We start from the raw sequence: 26163 nt of genomic DNA, 5'->3' as shown, positions 1-26163 counted from the left end.
TATATATATATAAAATTATATAAAAATTTAAAAAATCAATAGTGATGCATGCATGTCATCTGCAGGCTGGCCATTAGAAAGACTGGCTTTTACTCCCCTGTCTATGGCACAGACAAACAAAAAATGAACCATGTTCCTATTCTCGGAAAATTATATCTATAGACATGTAATTAAAAAAAATCAGCTGTGATGCATTGATGTGGCTGAGTTTACTTTGTTCTCTCTCCGATTTGTTTCGGCCATCCTTCCTGCTTGCTGAACCCTCCTCTTTTCTTCACTGAGTTTGCACCGTGTCCTGTTGCCCTACATGCACACTCACATACACACAGCATTTCCCTCCTTCTTTCTCCAAAGTTTCCTTCCCTCCTTCCTTGCACATCCCTCCACCCTCACTCTCTCCCCTCCCCCGTGGGAAACCCAGCACAGTGTGACTGTGGTTGTCCTTCCTGGAAGCTGTGGTGGTGACTCTGGCTCCTCCACGCAGGGGCTAGAATAGTGCCAGCCAGCCTATGTGTGTCTGTGTTGTGTGTTGTCTGTATGCCTGAGTGCGTATCTGTGTGTGTATATGTGTATGTGTGTGCGTACACCCTCCACAAACATTCCACCACCACACTGTCCGTCGGTCCGACCGCCGGCCGGCATCGCACGAGAGCCACGCCGTCACCGCGGTTCAGTCCTGACGCCAGCCCTGAATACTCACATTACACAAACACATACACACACACGACCATGCACACTGCATAAACAAAACACTCAACAAAACACACACACACACACACACAAAGAAGAAAGCGCAAGAGACTGGCTCGAGCCCACAAAAGCACACTCACTCAAATAAACAATATGCACTTTGCGGAACACACACATTTTTGGACCACAGACCACAGACATTGCATCCTGAAGTAGATCAAAGCGTTCCCCAGCAGTAAACACACACAAGGCTCTTCTCTGCCCTCTCATCCCCGCAGAGCAGTTTTGGTGAAGCATGGCACAATTATGCTGATGTTTTTGAGAAACAAGCTTGTTGCAAGTGTCATTCATCAGCTTTCGGGTGCTTCTCGTGCACCCCGTACACGCTGGCCCACTCTCTGTGATTCACACTGCTTCTTTTCCTGTCCTTTTAAACCCTCGCAGTCCCCGTAACCCTGTCTCCTGCCTCCCTCCCACCCTGTTATTGAACGTCTACACCAAATCAGTCACTCAACCACAGCCCTTCAGATCTTTTCCTTTTGTTTTCCCCTCTCTCAGTCTGTCTCTCCTCTCTCTCCATCCCTCCCTTTTCGCCCTCGTCTTTTCTGTCTCTCCATTGTTGAGGAGACAGTGGCGCAGACAAACAGGGAGAGAAGATATCCGCTGGTGTACCGCAAGATTGGAGAGAAAGAATGGCAGAGAGACAGCAGAGGAGAGGAAGATACATCGACTGATACGAGGGTAAAGTTAATTACAGGGGACCGCCAATTAGAGGGCAAAGTGATGGGCCTGTTTGCCTCGCCGCGGCATCCCAAAAACATCACCATCTCCCACCATGTTTATCCTCTGCAGCCACAAGACCACAGCTCCCATCAGCCGTCACTGGAAACAGCTCAGATACCAAGTGGGTTATGGCTGGGGAACATGCAGGCAGTGTTTGCAGACATAGTTAATATACGGATAAACGCCTAACATGCAGTCTTTTTTCTTTTCTTTTTTTAAACCATTCCTTTCCCATTTGGATTGATAGCAGATGGCATATCTGCAGTTACATGTTTGCGTTTACTGATATAATCGGAGAAAAACACAGAAAACTTGAGCAAAGAGATAAAGGCACTTGGTCTTTATAGAAATTTTGTCAAACATTCAGAAAGCATGATCAAAAGTATAAATGTTTTGGAAAAACAGAAACATCACAGTTCTGGGATCAGTAAAATCTCAACCGCACTCTCTGTTGAGTGTTTTACTGTGATTATGGCTCTGGTGGACACTCTTCTTTGTGTGTATTTGTCAAGCAAAATCAACAATACGACTTTATTCAGAGCTACTCATTCACATTCCCTCTTTGTTCCGTAACATATGATTGTGATCGTCTGAAACTTTACCCATCACCGGATATGGCTTTTTAGAAGCAGAAACAATCATCAAAGGTTGAATACTTCTTTCTCCAAAGGAACCAATATTTGCTACATAGAGCACATGGGAGGTCCATGTCCGCTCAAATAAAGAGCTGACCCTCAAAAAGCACCGATCTCAGTCCCCCATCCTTGGGCCGCCTTGGCTGCTCCGCTCAAGCCCCTGCGCTGGACTGTGGGAGACCCCATAGGTGCAAAGGGCCTGAAAGAGACTTGTGGAGGGGCGGAGGATGAGGAAGTGGAAGAGGAGGAGGTTGAAGGAGAGGAAGAGGAAGGGGTTGAGAGAGGTAGAGGTGAGGCCCTGCTGGAGCTGTGAGGAGACGGCTGTGGCGGTCTGGAGGGGGCTAGGACTGGAGACGCTGCGAGGGAGGGCACCCTGTGGACGGTGGCAAGAGCTGTAGGTGCAAGGAGCTGTGGTGCACCCTGCTGGCACCCGGCCAGGGGGGTGAGGCGTAGGGAGGCGGGCGATGGGTAGCTCCCTAGCAGGGCCAGATCCCTTCGCCCACTGGGGAAAGGAGGGGAGGAGGAGGCTGGGGAGTTAGGGGAGATTTGAGGGAAGGATGCCCATGGCCAAGGAGCGAAGGGCAGGGCAGAAGCAGGGGGTGACTGCAGGAGAAGAGGGTCTAGCTCACTCGCGCAGTGAGAGAGGTGGGAGACCAGACGAGCTCCTATAGGGTCTGGGGAGTCCCCCTCAAGTGAGCTGAGGTACCGTACCACCTCTCCAACGCATTCCCTGAAGCCCAGGGTCCTGTAGTCGACTGCCAGAGCCCTCGCATCAAAGTATCCTGAGGTGGAAAAACAGTTCAGTTTAGTCTTTGCTGAATAAATGCAGGGGGAGGCAGTAAAAATCTCTTTTCTAAAGAGGAGGATAATAAATAATTATGAATCACTGCTTTATGTGGAACGGCTGTTTGGGAGAATCCGAATAGGGCAGCAAGCAAGAGTCCAAATTGTCACCTTTTCCTCCCATGGCATGCAGCAGTTTGAGGTGGTCCACTGTCATCTGTAGAATCTCTGCTTTCTCTAACTTTGATGAACCCTGCAGTGAAAATTAGCAACATTCTGATCAGTGGCACGATGACAGAAAGCTGCTTAGTCTTTTAGTTTTATTGTCTAACTATGACAAAAAATATCATCATCTCAAATTCATTCCTTACCTGTTTTTCAAAAGCGCTGGGCACCAGTCTACGGAGCTCTGACAAGCTGTGGTTGATGCGGTCTCTGCGCCTCTTCTCTATGATCTGCATAAGAAAAAAAAAAGCAAACTGAGTTGCAGACTCAACTGAAAAAGAGACAGAACCAACTAACATCCAATGACCTAATCCACTCACCCCTCTTCTCTTCTTTCGAGCCAGAATCTGCGAGGCGCTGCCTGGAGACATGGACCCAGTTACTGGGCTGTACCGCGAAGATAGTGTTGAAGCAAGAGAGCGAGATGAGTAAGAAGGGACACAGAGGGAGAAAGAAAAAAAAATCATTTGATTTTCCTGCATATTGTTATTATTACCCTCCTTAATATGACACAGAGGCAGGATGGCACACCAACTCCCTTCAATCTAATTTGTTTTTTGGGCACAGAAAAGAAGAGCAGTGCCCGGGAGAGGAGGGAAGATGAGATTGTTTTCACTTTAATGCATTTCTGGACATTAGTCTCAGTGAAATGACATGCTGTTCTCCTTTCCGTCTGAGCAAAAGCACTTTTAGAAAAGATGATTATATAGCCTCGAGGCGATGCTTGCGCTCACATGGGGCTCCAGCACGCTGCAATGGGAGCATGAGCTCCTCCGAGTACAGTCATCCAATATGGATTGTGTTTGTTTGTGAACTCTCATCTTACAGGCCTGAAAGAGACTCCGAGCCTCACAGTTCCCTCCAAACTGCCCCGCTAGAGACTTATTTCTATTAGATTTTAACATGAGGGCTGCCAGTTTAGCTGTGTGTTTTTGTTTAGGTTAATCTTTGATGGGGTTGACTTGAAAAAGCAGCGCTGTCTTCTGTTTGCATGTCACATGGCAATTTAATTTATCTAAACCGTCTTTAGCGTTACTGGCTCGCTCAGCGCCTGTGATGTAAGCAGCACTGCTGGGAATGAGTTTTTGTATACTGTTACAAATACACTTTAATGACTGGCGCTTTGAATCCAAATGTCTTTTAATGCTAAGTCAAGGAATTTGACAAATTTATCTAAGAAGCAAAACGCTTTAATGACTTTAAAATAGAGTGTGCAGCGTTCAGAGTAATTTTACTGTTTATCGGGCATTTTCCACAACAATGGAACAAGTTACATGCAGTGGACTGCACTTAATCACCTTGGCACTGCAGGCCGCGTTTGCATTCAAAGGTTAGAAGATTTTTTTTTCCTCTTCCAGAAGTATTTTAGCGTTTAACCAGCCATTTTAACTGTGTAGTTCACATTTTTTATCGGAGTTTTCCAGTGCAAAAGCAAGATTTCAGTGTTGGGATTATAACTTTATAATAAAAGCATAGAAAAACTCATTTGTTTGTGAAAAAGCAGTTTTTCTATGCCTGAAAATGCAGTCTTGGAAATGCAGCAAAAATGTGTGTCTGACATAGACGAGGAGATCTTTCATAAAGTTGCTAATTAAATAACACACTGTTTGCATGGAATAATAACACTAAACTCAAGTGGGAAAATGCACTTTTTTCATATTTAATGTGACGTAAAATATTAAAACTATTTTAGAGTTGTTTATTAAAACCAACTCATGAGCTTTCACTTGTGTTTCTCATGTGAAGAAATTTTCTACATCAACTGCAGACATTTCATTTTAAGACATAATACTATAATCACTCATTGTGGTTCAAATCAATAGATTTTTTATAAATATACATATATACAATTAATATTCCTGAGTGAATGACTTCCTGCTCATGTTTTCATCTCCTGTGTTGACACTTCAGCGTTGACAGGCCTTTTTTGTTTTACATGGATGGTCATGCACGCAGCTTTTTCGACTAACCCCTACACTTACATGTGCAACAACCGCTGTAAAGCTTCTGTTTTACACAGAAAGTCAACACTGTATATCTTACCTATCTATCTAACATAAATCTATAATAAATCTGCTTTTCTGAACAAGAGAAATTTGCTGATTTGAGCCTCAAACTTCGTTGACACGTCAGTTTTTACACTGACATCACTGACGTGGTTTTTAAATTTGCTTAAAGATTTATAATATGCAAATTAAACCGTGTCAAGACTTAAAAAATAAATAAAAATAAAAAACTTTGTACCTGAATGCAGGAATCTTTAAATAATAAGAAGTTCTATTTTGCTGTAATTGCTTTATAAACACAACCTTGTGGGACCTCAAACTTTTCCCACAGTCTTTTAAACTCGTTACTGCGCAGCAGACTGGAAAACATGCTCGGGGCAAATTTGCCTTTAACTTTGTCTGCTAAATACAGCCGCGCGCCATGTAATTTTCTTTTCAAACATGACTGGACGGAACGTGTTACAATCTCAGGTGAGACTGAAGGAGGCTCACCAGTAGCTATCTTCTTGGCCCACGTCAATGAACTCGTCGGTGTCCGAGTCCGGAGAGCTGTAATCGTGAGGTCTCTTCATTTCGCTGCCCCTTCCTCACTGGCTGGAGCGATGACGACTGATGACAGAAGGACGAGGAGACTGACAGGTCTGGCTGGATGATCTCGTTGGTTCCTGCCTCTGCCTCTTTAGGAAGTCTCCCTCTGGATGAAGCACTCACCCTGCGTGCCCGTCACTCTCTGCTTCTCTTGCACGGTTACTTATAAGAGCTCTGTTGTCCTTAGTTACTTCTTGTCACTCGTGTTTGTTGTTTTCGCTGTCGTCGGTTCTTCATGCGTCTTCTTTTTTTCTCTCCCTCTCTGTGAGTCAGTGGTGCCACTTGATCAACCCCCAAGGGCCCATGACAACTAAGAAAATTCACAAGCTGCTTTAGTCTTGTACTCTATCACTGGCATCCAATCATAGTCTCTCTCTCTCTTTCACTGTTATTTCTCTCTTGGCTCGCTCGCTCTGTCACAGCCACCCAATGACAAAACAGGACTTTGGCAGTTTGGGCAGGGTTGCCAGTTTTGGCTCCCCCGCCTCCTTTCCATGTCCCTCCTCTCTCCCTTTAATCTGCCCTTCTCTGGCTTTTCACCCTCCTTCCCTCTCTCCTGCACCCCCCTCAGCCTCATCTTTCCACCCCTTTGCTCAATCATCCTCTGTCAATTAGCCTCCAATTTCATCCTGCTTTCCTTCCTTCCTTCCTTCTGTCCTGCTTTCTTTCTCATTCTGCTCCTTTAATTATGCTGTTCCATAGAACAATGGCAACAGGAGGGAGAGCGAGGTGAGGAGTGTGGGAATTATGAACTGTGAAAGCACTCCATCATACAGAGGCGATGCACAACATCTGATACTTGCACAGTCTCACGAGTCACTTTTGACTCGAGTTCTTGAGCAATTTTGTGTTGTGAGAGAGAAACGGCACAGAGTGAAAACACGCCTGCAGAGATGAAACGCAGCCAGCGCCGACCTTTGAGCTCCATAAATGATACAAATAGAAAAGTTTTATACTTGTATAGAAAGATTTTATGTTCACCTTTGAAAATAACACTTTTATCAAGCATCAATCTCCAGTGTGACAAATAATGTCAACAAAGTTTTAGAAAACTTTAAAAGAAAGCATATCACTGTGTAGAAGAGATGGACATATTGCTTTGTGGTTGTTTTATGGAGCCAGAACTGACCACACAGCTCAGCTATCAGTTAACACTCATAGTTGACGTTTATGAAAAATTGCTATGAAACGATAAAAATTGGCAATAGTAGGCTACAGAAAGGATCTGGTGGGAAAGGGTTTTGGTAACAAGCTGTAAATTTCAGAGAGTGAGTGAGTGATTTTTTTTTTTTCAATGTGGAAATCCACCATAGACTGTATAAAAAAGATAGACATAACCACTGTGATATCAGCTATCAGTTAGTGTCCCATTAGCTGAGGTTTTTTTAGTATTGCCATCCTGTTACTGGATGGATCCGACTGTGAAATCAACGGTCAGAGTACCATCTTCCTTTTTTACTCTAATGAAGACAGTAATGTATGCCAAAAACATAATGTTTCCTTCACTGACTTGAAACTAGCAATGGACCCCAAAAATTACCAGGAAACTATTATTGAGTAACTGGAAGTCTTTTTAAAGAGTTGCCCCTGCTGGCCATTAAAGAGACTGCAGAACCCAGAGGCTATGCCCATCATTTATATACAGTATATGTAAACTATACATATAGATGTGTGGGTCTAAAAACATGCCATCTTGCCAAATGATGCTGCTAGCGCTATCTGAGGACTCAGCATTCCACTTTCTCATCTAAATATGATTGGTTCTGGTAACAGTCGAACAGCATAAACAGGCTTTAAAACGGTTATCCAGAAATATTGGGATATGTAACCATTTATATATTTAAATATCCAACTAATTATACATCTATCTTTCATATGCATTCTATGTCAAGATGTAGATTTGTCACTATCTTTTTGAAATTACAGCTTCAAGTATTTCAAGATAAGAAGTGAGGCACAGATAAACCCAGCTTATTCAAATCGTTTTTATTCAGCCTGTGTGTGCAGAGATGAGGGCAGGTACTGAAGGGTCAAGGAGAGAAGTCACCCCACTGAGTGTCTGAACATCTGGGCTCTTCACTGGACAAGATAGCACTCTCTATACACTCACACACACAGAGCTCACTCGCGGCACTTGTTTCCTCTGCCACCGTGGGAAGATTGCTGGTGCAGATTGCCATGGAAACATGAGACCCAGGCGCCGGTTGTTAGGAGCGATGCCTAAGTGACCCAGCAGTGTGCGCATATGTGTATGTGAAAGACTGAGAGAGGCCAAGTGGCATGCCCTCTTGCACACAATGCCCAGCTGAGGGTGTCTCTTCCTGCCTGGCAGACTGGAAGGGTGTGTTAGTTTAAACATAGGCTGCGACAATGAATGAGTGCGAGGTCTTTGTGTATACTAGTTGGGCAAGTGAAGTCGTTTTTAAAACTTTAATTTGGTCGTCTTTTAAATGGATTTCCAGTAGTCTTTATGTTCTTTTCAGCTTCATCTTGCTCAGCGTGACGACAATCGAGCCTTTCCTACAATCATTTTTGTCATGTCGCATGTGTAAAGTAGTGGAATAACTTAAAACATGTGCAAGTGAGTGTGTTTGCAATAGCCAAGTGTGAGTAATCAGTGTGACCATCACCAGGGGGCTCGCAGTGTGGTGGATATGAGTCAGGACTAACAGAGTGGAGAAATCCCTTTTCTCTCCCAGCAAACAACCCCCACTACCCAGTTCACATATCCTTTCATTACTAATCATTCTCTAATTCAGATCTGGATTTCATTTCAGCATCAGAAAACTGGGGGGAAAGAAAGATGAAAAGACATCTATGAAGTCAGCCTTCAGTGTTCCGTATTGCTATTTTTATCACCCACTCTTTACTTCTCTTCAAAGGTTTACTTTCCCATTTGTATCGCACGTCTCTTTAAAAACAAGAGAGAGAGATCGCTCTGGTTTGCCGGCCACACCGCCCAGCTGTTCCGAGATGAGGCAAGTTACAAGAAAAGAAAAAAAGGGAAAAGAAATGGAAAGTAATTAAGGAGATAAATGATTAAATAGATATATTAATTATGAAAATGGTTTCATGGTGGGGGCGTGTGCGAAGGAACGGTAAAGCCAACATAAGAGGGAGACGAGAGCTGGCACTGGGTGGTTGGATGGAATTCTGGGAGATTTCTGGCGATCTTGGTCGGCCACTTCAAGTACTCTCCCTCCCATCCCACCAAACCACAACAAGGCAAAGTCCCTTATTGAAATTAACAAGCTCATACTTTTACAATTTGCATACACACGCACACATGCGCAACTCAAATATGAACATGAGGACACGCACGCACACACGCGCGGGAGGCCACGCACTGATTCATACAAGCTAGCGCACACATGAAACTCCCTGACACGAATGTGGACAGCACATACCCACAATTTATAAGGCACAAACACTCAGCTGCAAATTATTCTTTCTGATGCATGACTGCTGCTATTGTTTGAAACTCTGTGAGATGGAACAAGCTCAGCGGGGTATTGTGTTTGTGACTTTTTTTCTCCGCATTTTTCAGTGAAACTAAATAACTGATCACTGATACGTCTCACTGCATGGTTTGCTTTCATTAACAGTACACCAACAAATTTTTTTTGTCAAAATGTAATGTACATGCACCAGTTTAAAAACAAAAAAAGGGACCTAAACCTGCTGAAAAAAGAGACATGAAAGTAAAATCCTATGTATCATAAATCTGAAGGAGGGTCTTTTTAACGCATTTTTTAAATTTCTAATAAAAGTGAATATTTGGAAACGATGCAGATTTTCTAGAAAATTTGATTAACTGTATGGAAATCAAAAGAGTGCTGTGTTATTATGTTAAAATATTAATAATAAAATGTAAATCTTGCAAATAGAACAAGCTAAAAAAACGACACCTTCACATTCACAATATAATAATAATATAACATCTTATTCACAGAAAGTAGAAAATAAACAACAAGAAAACAAATATGTTTCCAAATATGTTATTTAAATTGAAGGTGGTCCTTAAAATGCTAATATACCATCAAACCATCAAGCAAGTTAAATATTTATTCACTGTCTTGAAGCCCCGTAGTGAGTCTGTGAAAGGCCAAATGTGGTCAAAGGGGCCCTGCATGGTGCCCTGCTGCATGCAAGCGCTATTGACACATGCCCTCAAAATCAGTTGATTCCGTATTGGTATGAGGCCTTTATAATAGTCCGACTGTGGCTGGCTGCTCTGTCGCAGGGATCAGGAATGGATTGGCATGGGAACTGGCATCAGACTGGCTTGGCACTCTCTGGGCCGGACCCATGAGGGATTTATCTGCCTTTCAGACACATAATGCTGGGACCTGATGCACTTGCTGTCTGGCTGTCTTCACAATTCACTCCAAATAACCTGAATATATGAGGCATTCCTGGGAACGCCAGGTTTGTGCCCACAGGGTGTCTCCAAAGAAACCCATTGTGTTTTTATGATCTGATTGAGCTAAGATGAGCTGTGAATAAACTACCAAAGGAACGCAGCAAGACGCAGCCAGAGCGAATGACTGAAATAGTAGCTGCCGTGATTTAAGGTGTCAGTAGGGCAAAATGGCTGCGGCTACGGGTCGTGCCGTCTATCGGAGAGCGAGAGACACAGAGAGAGAACAGGGAGAGGGCGAGAGAGTCCTCCCTCCTCATCTGGCTCCCCCTTTGCAAAGATAAATAAAGAGGCTAAAAGCCGAAGAGAAGAAGCAGAAAGGAGCTTTTGTGGCTTCCGAGTGGGGTCCCTTTCATGACGGTTCCCACAGCACTGGGCCTGTGATGACATTCACCATGTTTCACACACACAGGCACACACACACGCTGATGGGCCCTGTGACTGCGGTGACTTTCGCTGGTGCCGGGCCCCAGACGGGACGGCGAGGGCCCCGAGAGCCACAGGCAGCCATTGTGCTGTCGCCGCGGAAACCAGCCTCTTTATGTCAGACATGTTTTTCTGTTTGTTTTCTTTTTTATGTCTTTAATGTGGGCAAGGGGAATGTTTCCCCTCTCATCTACCACCCCCCCCCCCCCCCCCCATCCCTCCACACTGCACTGTGTTGCACCACCCCCTACCCCCACCAACCATACCCATCTTCCTTCCCCTCCCACCAATTCATCCACATTTGTTTCTCCTCTTCGCCTCCTCTTCTCCCTTATGTTGTCCCCACCCCACCCACTCTGTTTCCCCCTGGAGATCGTCATTTGTAAAGCTCTTTGCTTAGACAGCCCATATCTTTGTCGTGGTGTTGCGGCCTCCCTCTCACTCAACTCCTTTTTATCTGTGCTTCGTGAGGGTTTGGCACAAGCTGGCACTTTTTCTTCCTCCTGCACTGAAAAAAAAGAAGAAGAAGAAAAAATGTGCACAACTCTAAAACAAGAAAACCTATCCCCAAAACAATCTCGCCTTTCCCACGCTAAGCCAATTTTCTTCATAAGATTAAACAAGCTCACCAATAACGACGTGAAAGAAAATTGAAGGCGGGGGGTTGGGGGGGTTGAGAGAATCTGGCTATGATTACAGTCTGACAGAGGATGCCCCAAAGTCATCCAGTGAGGAAAAACAAACCTGAAAAAGCTCGACTGTTACTATTTTTAAGCACGTGAAGAATGCTGCTCGGTGCCATGACTCAAAGGCACGTTGGCCCTCGTCCGTAATCAGTTCACTCTGACTGCTCTCCTCTGCCACATCACACACAGGACACAATCTTTAACGAGCCACAGAGAAAGGAGGAGAAGAGAGAAAAAAAGGAGTGTGGGGGGGGAGTGAAAAATGAAAGAGTTCGAGGCTAATCCGCAGTGCCCCTCAGCCATGCATGTGACTGTGCCTGATTTTGATGAGTGTATGTGTGGAGAGGGGGGTGTTTAGGACTCAGCTAATATTAGCCACTGTAAAACAAGTTTGACTAAATCTGCGTAGGTTCTCAGTCATGTCCAGGTCACGGTAATCTAAGGAGCTTAGAAAGAACAGCAACTGGACTTCTTTAAGTTTCTTGGAGATGTTTCAAACTTTTATCCAAGAAGCTTCTTCAGTTCAGTTCAGTTTTACTGACTTTTGACTTGGAAGCTGCCCATCGTTTAGATTTATGGAGGAGATTGATTGAATTTACATATATGTATATTAATCCAAGCTGTGCTTTGCACTCAGAGATGAAAATAAAACTGGATTCTCAGACAAAGCCAGGCCACGCTTTTCCCCGTCCCTGTTAGACACCCCTGTGCTGCTGCTCTTTGACAGCCTCTCACTTTCCCAAATCCCTCGTTTAACTTTACACCTCAGATTACAGCCTTATCTGGGGGGCGACCTGCCGACACCTTGTTCCGATGGCAGCTCAGGAGAGCGAGCGTAAACCCCTGAAAACCCAGCATAAGAACTCACCGCCACCACACTGCTGGGTCATTTTTAGACGGGGATTATGGTGAGTGTGCGCGAAAGGAAGAGAAGACGCTGATGGAGGAAGGATGTGGGCAATAACAGCCATCATTCTCATCCCCTTGAGGGAGTTGGTTTTATTGGTGTCAGTACAGTAGTGTTTTGTTTTTTGTTTTTTGAGAAAACTGAAATACAGGATACACTGAAGTGGGTTTGATTGAGCACTTTTTTTTCCAGATGCCAAATCATCATTCCATAAAACTAATAAATTAGACAAAAATAATCTCACTTTAAAAAATAAACACAAGTAAAACTGTTGTGACCGCCTGACCTTTCTGGCAGCTCAAGCACCACTTATAGACATGTTTCAAATTCATCTATTACAAACGGGCATTTTTTAAACACATTTTTCTCCTTTGTACAAATTTTTCACGTGTCTCTTAAAAATAGAATCACAGTGTGTGTGTGTGTGTGTGTGTGTGTATATCTATATATATAGATATATATATTAGGGGTGCAACGATACACAAAATTCACGGTTCTATATTTTTTCGATACAAAAAATGTTCATGCCTTTTTAATTTGCCATTTATTAAAATTATAAATATATATTTTAACTCAAAAGTACAGTTTTTAAATTTAACGTTGCTGAAACAACAAAGTAATAAAAAAAATAAATCTATCTGATTGAGAAATCACTCATCTTTGGAAAAGAGAGTTGTCTCTTTCCAAAATAAAAGCTATACTATACGCTTCTTCTGGGCTATATTCTCAGCAGCATATTAAACATATCAGGTCCCCATAAGGAGAATCATGTGCTAACGGCTGTCTAAATGACTCGGGTAAAGTTTGTAGCATGCGTGCTTGTTGTTTTTGTCTGCTTCCACTTGTCTTTGCACTAGGATGATGTCGGAGTAAATGTGCAGTCATATTCATTTTGTTCCCACTAGTGCTGTCAGCGTTAATCTCGGTGAAATGACGTTAACACCACAACACGGCAAAGCTCCGTTAACGAGCTACCGCGGATCGCCCCGTGCGTGGGGCTGGACGGCCAACACGTTAATGAGCAAACTGCGCTAATGCAGTAGTTCCCACCCATGTAATTGAGCATTGCGTGGCACATCCACACTGTTTTACTTTTGTCCATGACGCGCTTACCATCAGGGTCATGCTTCACATGAAGACCAAAATAGTTCCAAAGGCCAGATCATCTGAATGAGGGTGGGGGAGGTTCAATTTGCCATGTTGCAACGAGCTTAGCTTCTGTCTTGCTAGCTTGCGCTGCGCTCAGTGGATCTGCGTTCGACTACTCCGCCTAGGCTGCACTGTCGAGCGCAGATCCACTGAGCGCTCAACACAGACAGCATCGTCAGAAGGAAAGTTGATAAAATAAATTAAAAATTTTGTATTGTTCGATACATATGCGTACCGAACCGAAAGCACTGTATCGAACGGTTCAATATCGATACAAGTATCATTGCACCCCTAAAAAAAAAAAAAAAAAAAAAAAAATATATATATATATATATATATATATATATATATATATATATATGTATATATATATATATATATATATATATATATATATATATATATATATATATATATATATATATATATGTATATGTGTGTGTGTGTGTTGTGTGTGTAAATATATATATGTAAATATATGTAAATGTGTATATGTATGTAAATGCAATGCTGCCTGCTTTGAAATCAAACAAACACAAGACAATTCCTCATCCACACAGACATATGGATTCAAAGGACAGGCACACATTCATAAAACTGCCCGTAACAGATGCTCATACAAATGTTGAAAGGCATGCTTGTACAGTAGACTCACTCTACACACTCCACGTGTATCTTGGGCACAAACAAACACTGTCTATCTCAGACATGAAAACTTGCTTGAGGTCATTGCTTGAGAGCGCCTTGCTAGCTGTATATGGTGCAGAAGGCTTTGATCTCTGGACTTGGCTGTGGCAAAGACAGCCAGCGCTGCGGCCCTGCGATACCGGAAGCTTGTGGTCTGGGCTGGCTCCATTTACTACTCTGTTCTGGTGCTAAATATACAATAATAAAAAGGCTAGCAGATTTATTTCAGACTTATACATTTCCTCTCCAGCGAGGGAAGAAAGGACAAAGCAAAGAGACAGACGTCTCCAGATTACCAAAGAACATTAAGTGATAATTACAGAGAGAGATAGAAAGAAAGGGACGAGGTTTCCCCCTCTCGCTTTTCTCTTCCTCCTTTACTGCCACCACAGACTAAGAGGGGCGCCCACTCTATTAGACTTCGAATGATTGGCTATGATTGCATTATCTGATCTCATAAGGGATGAAACACACACCACATGCCTGCATTTCATTGCTCAGTGATCACTCAGAAGTCAAACATGTTTTTTTTTCTTTATACATGAAGCCATAAAAGAACATGGGATTCAAATTCAAACATTTTCCTAATCTTTTTCAAGTTAGTTTCCTGAAACACACAAGCACGCGTGCACACACACATTCATACTCCGCTATGCACTCGACTTCACCACGAGTCCACCGCACTCCTCTCAAAGCTCTTTGATCCCCGGTCGAGGGTCCTCTCCGTGGTGCCTCAGTCTGAATTCCAGAGATTCTGGGATAATTCAAACGTTTCACGGCACATACTTGGTCCCCCCAGGAGACAGCGGCAGAGATGGAAAATGCCACCACGGTCCCTGTCTCTTTCTCCCTCCATTGTCCCTACTCTTTAATCAGGCCCTCTCTGTGGCTCACGCTGCCACCATGGTGTGTTGTCTCAGCCTGGGAAAATGCCGGCCTAAGTGGCTGTTATGTGCTGAGGCGCAGACCACAGGGACCCAGAGGGGTGCTGCTGGAGCCCTCTGTGCCAGCCGTGGGTCTCAGAGTGGCTAACACACACAATGAGTGAGGTCCCAAGTCTGGATGTAACCTTACATAACAGCCATCACTTCATCTATTTACTTTTTGTCTGGGTTTTCAATCAGTAAATCATCATACGACGTTGTAATCACAGGGACAGGCAAGAAACCCAATCATGAATCATGAATGTTATTTGTTCCTAAGAAGTTGCTGGGTGTAAACCGGCGCTAAACTGCCACACAGATAGGGCAGTATTGTAGAAAGTCCAGTGTGATTGCTTGGCTACGATCTGCAGAGAGGGAGTTTCCTGCCCTGAAGTCAACAAATGACAAAAACAAAGGCCTTGTGTTTCCCTGAGTCACAACCAGAAGAAGGTCAATAAGCAGAGCAACATCAGTGTTTGGCCCATTTTAGCTTTGTTTTGGGATGGACTCGTGTTAGGGCTGTGCCTGTCGGGTCAACTGACAGCTGGACTTGCCTGCAGCAGGACACAACGCTCCATCAGGTCAAGTTTACAAGAGCTGAGTGAAAGCCTTCTGCTTTATACTGGTTTATATTTAGTGCTTATAAGCATGAATAGAGTTTTTATGAGGTGCTATAAATTTCATTTTCAAAAAAAAAGAAAAGGGGTGAGTGCTTAGGCTCATGTACGCCTACCCTGTGGTTTCCACAGGCCACCACGAAGCCTTTGTATTCACTCTGTTTGCCATGGGAAAATATCTGAAACAAATAAGTTGCCCAGTCGGCACCCATCAGTGTAAAAAACACTTCTAAGAGCTGTGGATTGTGCTGAGAGGGTGTGGTGCAGCGCTAAAGGAACTACTTGTTTACTCTTGCTATGTCTGAAAATAAAATAAAAAAAAGGATCTATTTTCTCTCCGAAATGGGAGGCAAATAAACAAGTATTCTTGAGCAGACAATGTGGGCAGGCGCGAGCCGCCTGTGGTTGTACAGCGGCATGCTGGACTTGGTAAGAGATGGAGGGTGACATTTGGAGGTTCTTCCTCCAAAACATCATTACCATCATCATCATCATCATCACAAAAAACGGTTTTGCTCTTTATGGATAGTTTCCTGCTTTGTAACAGCTGTGTGCTGGATGAATTTGTTAAACGGCTCTCCAATGGATTATGTTAAAACTTAAAGTCAGGGGTGTGGCCACTTTGACTGGCAGGCAGCTGTAGCCAAAAGCTGACTTCTAACTCAAATCACTTAGCTGGACCTTACTTGCACCCATCTGTGAGTGCAGTTTTCTAGCCAAACCTGATGGTGAGCTGATCATTTAGCTATTTTAGCCAGCTGTGGCCAAAATATACTGAGACTTCAAAATGCCGAATCCAGACACTAACGGTGTGCTCATGATGGTCACATCCATCTTTGATATACAGTCTCTCCTGGAGACATCTAGAATTGAATTGTAAGCATTAATCAGCTGGTTTGGTTTTTAATGAATACTGCCATATAGTAAGGAAAAAAAAGTTCAGTGCAGACAGTGTTACGAAAACGTTTTAGATTATTTCTGTATTTGTCCAGAAGCTTAACAAATCCGTTTTCTAATAGTTAAAAGCATGGCATCATCATTTACTATAAAGTAAAATATGCATCCTGAATTAAGAGCACATGGAAGACAGAAATCCATTTTCTTGGGGTCAAGCTTGCCATAGTTGGTGATCTCACTACTTAACATATTCCTGGTATTTTTGCAAGTCATGTTGTTTTATTCCTTTACACAAAGAAGTCAGAGGCACATGTACAGAACAAGATGTAAATCTGTCAATCTGACCATAACTTCCTCCAGGTAAAAATAGTACAGCAGACGCAGAACTGGCCACTGATTGGACAGATAAACAAAAACGTCACTGTTTTTTTTTTTTCTTTGGCCGAAAGCGGAAGTTGTTGGCTAACGTGGATATGGGACAAAAGAGCCTCGCTTCTAGCGGTGCTACTGTAAAAGAGTTGTTACGGTCAGCGTAATTAAACAAGTGAGTCGGTATTTCACGCCTTTTTATTTCAGTTTTTTCACAGGTTTTGTAAAAAGCAGCTGGTCTCGTCAGTCGGCTATTTTAGGAAAAGTACTGCCAACTAGCTACCCAGCGTTAGCAACACACACTAGCTAGCAAGCAAGCAGAGAAAAGTGATTCCACTTTTGTTAGTTCAGGTGTGTCTGAGTTAATGTTTGCGTGTTTAAACTCCGTTATCCTTGTTGTGTTTTTAAAGTGTCAAGCGTCAGTGGTTACAGTTTGTCAGACCCAGTGTGTGTTAGCTGAGTTAACTGTTCACCGTTAGGACTAAAGTCTATAATCATTAACGTTTGTTTACCTGGAGATTTTAAACGATGTATAAGTCAAGCTTGTAATACAACTCTGTCGGAGTTGACTATTAAGTGGTAATACGATTGTAAATAACACACCTCCAACAGTTAATGATCACAAGTGCTTGTTTACCTCCGTTTACCCGTCTGTTCCCTCATCCTGGCAGAGCCGCCAGGAGTTCAGCCATGGAAGTGCCTTGCTATCTGTCCAAACTACTGTTCGAGCTCAATGAGCAACGGAAGCGTGACTTCTTCTGTGACTGCAGCATCCTTGTTGAAGGCCGTGTCTTCAAGGCGCATCGGAATGTCTTGTTTGCAGGAAGCGGTTATTTTCGAGCTCTTCTCGTTCACTATCTACAGGTAAGGACATAAGCACGGATTCCATTGTTTTCTCTGAGTGTTTGTTAAGGAGAGCTGACTAAACTAAGGTGGCTTCTTGGACGTAAATTCAACAATTTGGTCAAGAATAATGTATTTATTATTGGACTGGCATATATTACAGTCAGTTTCATCTTTAGTTTCAAGGTCTAGTGTGTTGTGTTATTGTGACAGCTGTTTCCCAGAGTGTTCTTTCACATACCGCTTGTCGAAAGGGGGAAAAGGCTTTCCAAACCTGCAGTGGATATAAATGACTTACACTTTTCCATAAACTTTTTCCTAAACTTGCATAATTAAACTGAAAAGCAAAAAAAAAAAAATCTTGGAGGAAAATATAAATAATAATGATTAAAAAAATGTACAAAAAGCTTTTTGCATAAGTGGGCACACCCCTACACTAATAATTAGGCAAAGCACTTTTTAAAGAACGCAGTCAGGCTCCTTGGGTAGGAGACTATTAGCATGGCACATCTTGACTTCGCAATATTTGCCCACCTTTCTTTTTAAAAGTACTCAAATATGTCAGATTGCTAGGGTATCTCTTGTGAACAGCCCTCTTCAGATCACACCACAGATTTTTCCATTGGATTTATGTCTGGCTGGGCCATTACAGACTTTAATTTTCTTCAGGTGAGGTCATTCTTTTGTTCATTTGAATTGGCTTGGGATCATTGTCATGTTGAAAGGTGAAATTCCCCTTTATCTTCAGCTTTCTAGTAGATGCCTGAAGATTTGGGGCCCTCCATCTTGACTAAAGCCCCAGTTCCAGCTGCAACCCCAAAGCATGTTACTGCCACCACCATGCCACCAGGAAACTCCTACTAGGACAGTTTAACTTTACTTGGGCTTAATCAGTTCAATTCAGTTTTATTTATACAGTGCCAAATCACAACAACAGTCACCTCAAGGCGCTTTATATTGTGAGGTAGACCCTACAATAACAACACAGAGAAAACCCCAACAATCTTATGATCCCCTATGAGCAGGAAGAAACCTCCAGCAGTGGAGAGGAGTCTCTTTTATTGATAGTAGGTGTGTAGAAGACTAAATGCTGTGATTAAATCAAAATTTGCTTCACCAAAGTAGTGATTTAAGGGTGTGCTCACTTATACAACCAGCTTATTATGTGTTTTTAACTTTTAATATTTTTCAGATTTGTTTTTTCAATTAAATTGTACAGGTTTAGGTAACATTAAAGGTGGGAACATTTTAAAATGATGTATTGTAGTAATTCTTTTTAACATCATAGAAAACCTGGCATTTCAACAGGGGTGTCTACACTTTTTATATCCATTCTACCTGGCCCTGTGTTTAAAAAAAACAAAAGTAATTGCCCCCACTTGTTAAATTAAGCTCACACCCAGGCCTGATTACTGCCAGACCTGTTCAGTTGAAAAATTACTTAAAGAGAAGATGTCTGACAAAATGAAGTAGGCTAAAAGTTCTCAAAAAGCAACACATCATCTAGAGAAACTCAAGAACAGATGCCATTTCTAAGACTTTGGGACTCGCAACGAACCACAGTGAGTGCCATTATCCATCCATGGGAGCGTTCCAAGGAAAAAAACGATTGCTGACCGAAAATAACACAGTTTTGTCTCACATTTTCCAAAAAAACATCGTGATGACTTTTAAGAAAATAGTTTGTGGACGGGATAAAAACATAAACTTTTTTGGAATGTTTGAATTGTGTTAAATCTAGCATAAAACTAAAACACAATATTTCATGAAAAGATCATCATACCAATAGTCATAGATGTTGGTGTTTTGATGGTCTAGGGCTTTGCTACTTTGCTGCTTGAATGTTTGGATGACTTGCTGCAGTTTATGGAACAGTCAGCTGGCACCTGCTCCCTATCAGAAAATCATGAAGCAATCAATTCATGGCCTAAAGCTCAAGCACTTTTGAGTTATGCCACAGGACAATGATCAAAAACAAACCTGACTGGCTCACAAATAAATAAATAAAATAAATGAACAACTTAAGGTTTTGGAGTGGCCTAGCCAAAGTCTGGATCCAATTGAGGCACTAGGGCATGACCTTCACCAGGTGGTTCAGGTTTGAAAACCTTCCAATGTGGCTGAATTAAAACAATTCTGGGGGCTAAAATTCCCGCAGAAAAGTTTGGAAGACTTTTGTTTCCTTTTTATATAAATTAAATCATAATTTAAAAAAAACTCAATTTTGCATTTACTCTCTTTTTATCTAATTGAGATTTGAAATTGGGAAGGGGGCAAATACTTTTTCCACAGCACTGTGTTTTGTCAAAGTCACAACTAAAATCTGCAGACAAGCAGTATTTTTTTATATTGTTCTTTTCTCAAACAAGAGGCAGAGAGTGCTTCACAGAAAACAAACATAAGCAATGTAAAAATTCCAAAATGAAGGGAGGTCATATTTAAACAACAGAAATAATGCATTAAGTGCTACAAATAGAAAAATCTGTGTTAAAAGTAGGGCTGAACGATTATGGAAAATAATCTAATTGCGATTTTTTTGCCCCAATATTGCGATTGCGATGCGATATGCGATTATTTTTTAAGGTCTTTGTCTTCTGTATTATTAAACAAAGACAAGCAATACATCATATAGTATGGCCAATACTATATTACATTAATTTTAAACTGTTCTTTCCTGGAAGACAGACCTCTGTTATGATGACATGAGGTGATGCATGAATTGATGACTGACATTTTTATTTAACTTCTTCAATCACAACAGTATATTTGAACATACACAATAGTTTATTTTTAGCTTACAAACATCTGAGCGTAAAGTGCTGACAAGGAACCCTGGTGTAAACATTAAAATGAAAGTCAGTACAATGTGCAGATTGCAGAAATATACATAAAAAAAATCAGTGGCTTTACCACACTCAGTTTTTCGACAAACTACTAGACAGTCATTCAATTAAAAAATAATATTAAATAAATAAAACTAATAAATAAAAAATACACACATCTTACTGATCTCTGCAGTCAGTAACATTACACATAAAGTGCAAACATAATAGCAATTGTATAAACACACACACAAACACGCCTTTAAAGTTTAAAGGCGTGAAATTGGACGGTCTAGCCTTCTGATTAGCGTCACCGCTGTCTCGGTGGAGTTTAATAAACTCGGCCGTCTGCTTCTTGCTATCTAAAATATAACCAGACACTGGTGTAAATTCTCGACTGTCTCATACTTCTGTTTAATAAGTTTTCTGTTTGACGTTTAGTCAGCTGTGTGAAAACCAAGGAGGAACCCACCCGGGGGATTAATAAAGTTTTATTTTATCTAATCTAATAACTTTAATCTCAGCCAAACCGATTTACTCACGAACAAACAAAACACTGAAAAAAGCCCAACAATAACATTTTTAGGTTGTCTAAGTGACTTATATATTACGTTTAACCCGAGCAGCGAAACTCCGCGGTGATCTGAAAATGATGTGCCGGGAGTTGTGCCGTTCTCGGCCGCATCAGTAACCCTCGAGCTCCCGGCTAGCTGTCGAGCTGGTGGGTAGCAGACGCCTCTGAAAACGTCGAAGCACTTTTGCAAATATGGGATATCTTGATAAACCGAGCAGATATTTGATGTTTACACAACTACTTTCTCGCCTGAAAATATGTTAAAAGTTTATTTTGTGACCCTGAAAGATTAGTATGAGTAATTTTAAAACTTAGTAGCGGCCGCCATTGCTGGAAACTGGAGTTTGGCTGGGCCGCGCTATGAATTCTGGGATATGGTAGTAATTTGGACAGCCTTCGGCGCGTCGCTGTGACGTAATCGGTCTACAAATGCGGCCTCAGGAGGATGCAGCCCATGAATTTGGACATGTCCAGAGTATAATCGCAGCCTTTGCGGTTAGAAAATTGCACTTGATCATGTCGCGATATTATCGCAAATGCGATATATCGTTCAGCCCTAGTTAAAAGCAGTACAAAAATTAAGACAAATTATGCATTTTACAAAAGAAGAACTGATATAAATATATTACTAATATCCGCACGTAAACAGATTTTTAAGAGTCCACAGAAATGACAACTCACCCAGCATACAGGCAGAGTTACACAGGTCAGGTCACAGCCTCAAGTACTCTGTCACAGTGTGTCCTTCGGTGGATGTGGGGGGAAAACCTCCCAAAAAACATTAATTTTAAATTGTTTTGACTAAAGGGAATGACATGAAGAAGGTCGGCCACAAGGGAGCCTGACTGTGAATGCTGTATAGGTAAGGATGAGAATTTTAACTGGATACTTAACATTACTGAGGGCCGGTGAAGAGACATTGGTTGGGTAATATGGGAGTAGCTCTATGACCTAGAAAGTAGCGTAACAGCATTTTTGAAGTCAGGAAAATGGAGATCTTGAAAACCTTCAGCTGTTTTGTAAAAACTATGATTTGAAATATAACGGTATTTCTCTGGAGCCCTGTTCCACTTTCTAAATATCTTCTGTTCCAGCATTTGTTTTCCGATACATTTGGCTCAACATTGTCTATCTTTTGAAAACATCTCTTTTCAGGACAGCGGACAGCGCTACAGCACAGCGTCGTTGGACATTGTGACAGCTGACGCCTTCTCTGTTATTCTGGACTTCCTCTACTCTGGACGCCTGGCTCTGAACAGGAGCAATGTCATCGAGGTGATGTCAGCAGCCAGCTACCTGCAGATGACGGATCTGGTGAACTTCTGCAAAGAGTACATCCGGTCGTCTTTGGAAATCTGCAGCAAGGAGAAGGAGAGAAACACGGAGAAAGAGAATCAGACAGAGGATGGAGGAATGGGTCCTGCAGACAGTGGCACTCCTTCTGCAACAATTTCCAGTGGTGCTGGGGTTGCAGAGCCTCATTCACAGGTCTCAGAGGCAGATAGGGGGTCAGGTTTAGGTCAGGAGTCTGTTACATCAGGTAGAACACCTTTGTCCATTGTTGTCACCACCACTCCAGGCGCTACCAGGGATATGGACACCTCCTATCCCTCTCGGGAAGAGTTTGCACCTGGGAGTGAAGGGCAGAAGGGACATATGGATCAGACTAATCTCTCATCATCCTCATCTTCTGCTCTGACTCCAGAGTTGGTGAACCCTAAGATAGAATATGACCCTGATGAAGAGCTTATGGAGTCACCAGACACCAAAGTCATCACATCCTATCCTGAGCCTCCTCTGCACAATACTCATCATAGCAGGCTGCTTCCCCCAAGTCCCTCTCCATCTAACGAACGCTCCCCCTTGGGATACAGCTCATCCTTTAATGCTAGGCAGCTGATGGAGGCGCTGGCCAGAGGTGAAGGTCCCAACTCTTTGGGGGACAGAGTAGGGCAGCGCTTCACCCAAGGGCTGGGTAGCAGCACTGGAGGAAGCAGACTGGACGAAGGTCTGGGATTTGTAGGATCATCAATTATGGAGATCCAGTCTGATTGGCTTGGAGAGGACACAGGTAATTAGCAGAATAAATACAAGGACATTTAATCGATTAAAAAGCTATATAGCAATGTTAGTAAATTGTCAACCGGAATAGATAGGGGTAGGTTTGAATTGTTGCTGTGTTTTTCCTCCTTCAGGTGATGGCTTAGTAGTGCCAGTAAAACTCCACAAGTGCCCCTTCTGCCCATACACTGCCAAACAGAAGGGGATCATGAAGAGGCACATCCGTTGCCACACAGGAGAGAGGCCATTCCCCTGCCCCATGTGTGGCAAGAGGTTCACACGACAGGAGCACCTACGCAGCCACGCCCTTAGTGTAAGAATTTCATGCACTGCAAGCAGGTCGACTTCATTCTGAGTTAACCTTATGCAACTTTAGTTCATAAATTTTCGAATAACCCAAACTATTAGCATGAACAGGTTAGATTTTCTTTTATTAAGTGTATCTGTACACAACATTTATATTATCTGAGAAGAGACACATCTCAGTTTTTGTTGCATTCCTGTGGCCTCTTGCACTGAACAATTACAGCAACATGTGTCAGTAATTACTACAGGAGTCTCAATGACAGAGACCTGATACAATACTAGAATACAGCTTCTGTATGCTAAGACTTCATTAAAGTATCTGTGTCATGCTGCTTCCAACTTACAATGCACCGTATTATGGATGGAAATATTTTACATTGTGCTCCATAGTACTCATTTTAAAGCTTTTCCACTTTAAAACATCATTCCACACTAATACATTGTGCAATGTAATATTTTAAAGTCACATGAATATTAAAAATAGTCTCCAACTGCGACATTAAAGTGATACTGTAAAAGATTATGTTCATGTATCAGATTCATAATGAGTATTTTTTTTCTTTAGGTACTTTAAGGACATTTGATGCTAAACATTGTTTTAATATTAGGTGCAAGTATGACATTTTGAAGTAAATTTCATTAAGTGACTTAAAGAAATTCAGTGAAAACTGAAATTGCATTCACTGTTCACCGTTGTGTGACGTAAGTTTCATTAGTGCAGTATTTTTTTTTTTAATTTTTTTTAAATTTTTTACCCCTCAGCCATAAAAAGCTGATCTTACCCTGCCGGGCAGGCAGGTGGCTGGAGTGGACACCCAAGTTTGTGAATGTGATAACTTGAGAATGAAGCGTCATAGTGGAGTAGAGTTTCAAATTGGCACCATAAGTGCATCTGTTAGTAGTCTGAGGTTTAGCACTATCCACTGCTGGGCTTTAAAAAAAAAAAAAAATATTGTGCTGTTATTCTCATCTACACTGATGGAAAAGTTGGTATTGTCCAAACAGATGAATTCACATCCTCCATGTCTTGATCATCCACAGGTCCACAGACACTACTGGCCAGTGTCATGCAAGAGCTGCAGACGAAACTTCACTGGTTCTAGCGTTTCACCCGGACTCAGACGCTTCGGCATCTGTGATAGCTGCAACTGTGTGACCACCACTCATGATGAAACAGCCCCTGTTCACCCTTCCAGCCAGTCAGAGCCTGTGGAACGAGCAGACGGCAGTACGGATTGGTCCAGCTTTATAGATGAGGTGGACGAGGTGGAGGTCGGCAGAGTGGAAGACTTAGTGGAGAAACAGATGCTTGAAAGACAGCTGGCTGTCTGCAGTGATGTAGTTCACGCGTTGTGAATTCAGTCAGTTATACCCAGGAAGAAAGTCTTTCTCTGAACTTGCTGTCTGAGCTAGTGTGTCATGCCAAAATGTAGTCCTGCACACGTTGGGGTTGTAGTTTGGCTGTATGTTTGTCAGATTTCATCACATTTGTGCAGGATGGCGTCACAGATCTTTAGTCAGAGGCTATGTGTCATGGCTGGTGCGATTCCCATCAGGGTGATCTCTAGTTAGTATTATTTACTGTAAGATGATTTATTTATTAACTAATTTGTATTTTAAATTTAAAGTTTTTCAGATATTTTACTCCAGTGACTTGCTTGACTGGAACTAGGTTCATTGATTGTGTATGCGTGTGTATGTGTTTTTCTTTCTTTTAATTATTACTGTAGTCTTTCCTTTCCTATATTTGCACAACTGATAAAACCAAGTGTGTGTGTGTGTGTGTGTGTGTGTGTGTGTGTGTGTGTGTGTGTGTGTGTGTGTGTGTGTGTGTGTGTGTGTGTGTGTGTGTGTGTGTGTGTGTCTTGTATGTAAGAAGAATGCACCCGTCCAGCTGGATTTCTGAATATACAGAGGACAGGCAAAGCGTCTTCTCAAATGTTTTGCTTTGTCCAGAAAATTACACTTTGTGTATAAAAACAGTCTTGTTGATGTAGAGGGGCCACTGGAGTTATCACTGCAATAAATGTGTTCTCAAACTGTGGACATTGTGTCATTGCTTTGTCATTCTTTGTTTTAATCTTTTTCTTTCAATAGTCCCGGAGTCACTTCTTCTTTATTATTGAAGTATAAGTAAACTTTGTACTTGATGTAGTTTTGGATCATATACAAAACTAGCCTGCGGCGCACTCTAGTGGTTATTCAGTACAAATTCGTGCCAGCAACTGTTTTCTCGCGTTTCTGCATTAAATTAGCAGCTGCATTTGTCCTTTGCAGAATAGTCATTTATTTAGTGATCCAGAGGAGTGCAAACAGGTGTGTGTGTAACAGAGAGAGAGAGAACATTCTGCAGTGAGCTTACTTGGATCTGGATAGTACCTGCAGGTGAGGATCACTATATTTTATATTTTATTTCTCAAGTGCATTTAACACACTTAAGTTAATGAGAGAAGCTACAGGAAATGACACTAAAATATAACTAATATCTCATGCATTATTAACTACTGGACAGGCCACAGTATCAGAGACTGGGCAGAATTTTGTCTGGTTTGATGATGTGCAGTACAGAAGCTTCACAGGGTTGTGTGCTGTCCTTGTTAATGTTCACATGATACAGCTCAGACTTCCAGTACAGCTCTGCAAATTAAAATCAGTCTGTGGCACACTAGTAGTTACTCAGTTCATATGGATGCAGTTGTAAACTGTAGTCTTACTTAGGTTCTGACTACTTGAATGCATATTTATATTATTCGAGATAAATTGAGA

General features: G+C 42.2%; 2 protein-coding genes across 4 annotated transcripts; one reads left to right on the top strand and one right to left on the bottom strand.

Annotated features, from left to right (window-relative positions):
• Positions 1 to 1798: 1798 nt before the first annotated feature.
• Positions 1799 to 17492, bottom strand: heyl (hes related family bHLH transcription factor with YRPW motif like). 3 transcript variants are annotated; one of them, XM_026156535.1, is made up of 6 exons: positions 17429 to 17479; positions 5615 to 6020; positions 3437 to 3503; positions 3263 to 3346; positions 3063 to 3144; positions 1799 to 2890 (listed from the first exon to the last, which is right to left on the bottom strand). In XM_026156535.1, the coding sequence occupies exons 2-6, from the start codon at positions 5692 to 5694 to the stop codon at positions 2208 to 2210; spliced, it is 996 nt and encodes a 331-aa protein (XP_026012320.1). In that variant the 5' UTR covers positions 5695 to 6020; positions 17429 to 17479; the 3' UTR covers positions 1799 to 2207. The 3 variants fall into 3 exon arrangements, with proteins under 3 accessions (XP_026012320.1, XP_026012321.1, XP_026012319.1); XM_026156536.1 differs by lacking the exon at positions 5615 to 6020 and having other exon boundaries at positions 17429 to 17492; XM_026156534.1 differs by lacking the exon at positions 17429 to 17479 and having other exon boundaries at positions 5615 to 6195.
• zbtb8b (zinc finger and BTB domain containing 8B) lies at positions 16849 to 25212 on the top strand. The gene is made up of 5 exons (XM_026156533.1): positions 16849 to 16966; positions 17463 to 17655; positions 22186 to 23101; positions 23226 to 23404; positions 24439 to 25212. The coding sequence occupies exons 2-5, from the start codon at positions 17482 to 17484 to the stop codon at positions 24751 to 24753; spliced, it is 1584 nt and encodes a 527-aa protein (XP_026012318.1). The 5' UTR covers positions 16849 to 16966; positions 17463 to 17481; the 3' UTR covers positions 24754 to 25212.
• The last annotated feature ends 951 nt before the right edge of the window (positions 25213 to 26163 follow it).

This window comes from Astatotilapia calliptera, chromosome 22 (assembly GCF_900246225.1).
Source record: "Astatotilapia calliptera chromosome 22, fAstCal1.2, whole genome shotgun sequence".
Taxonomy (NCBI): domain Eukaryota; kingdom Metazoa; phylum Chordata; class Actinopteri; order Cichliformes; family Cichlidae; genus Astatotilapia; species Astatotilapia calliptera.
The sequence above is the reverse complement of the archived record's forward strand: the minus strand, read 5'-3'. Positions and strand labels throughout refer to the sequence as shown.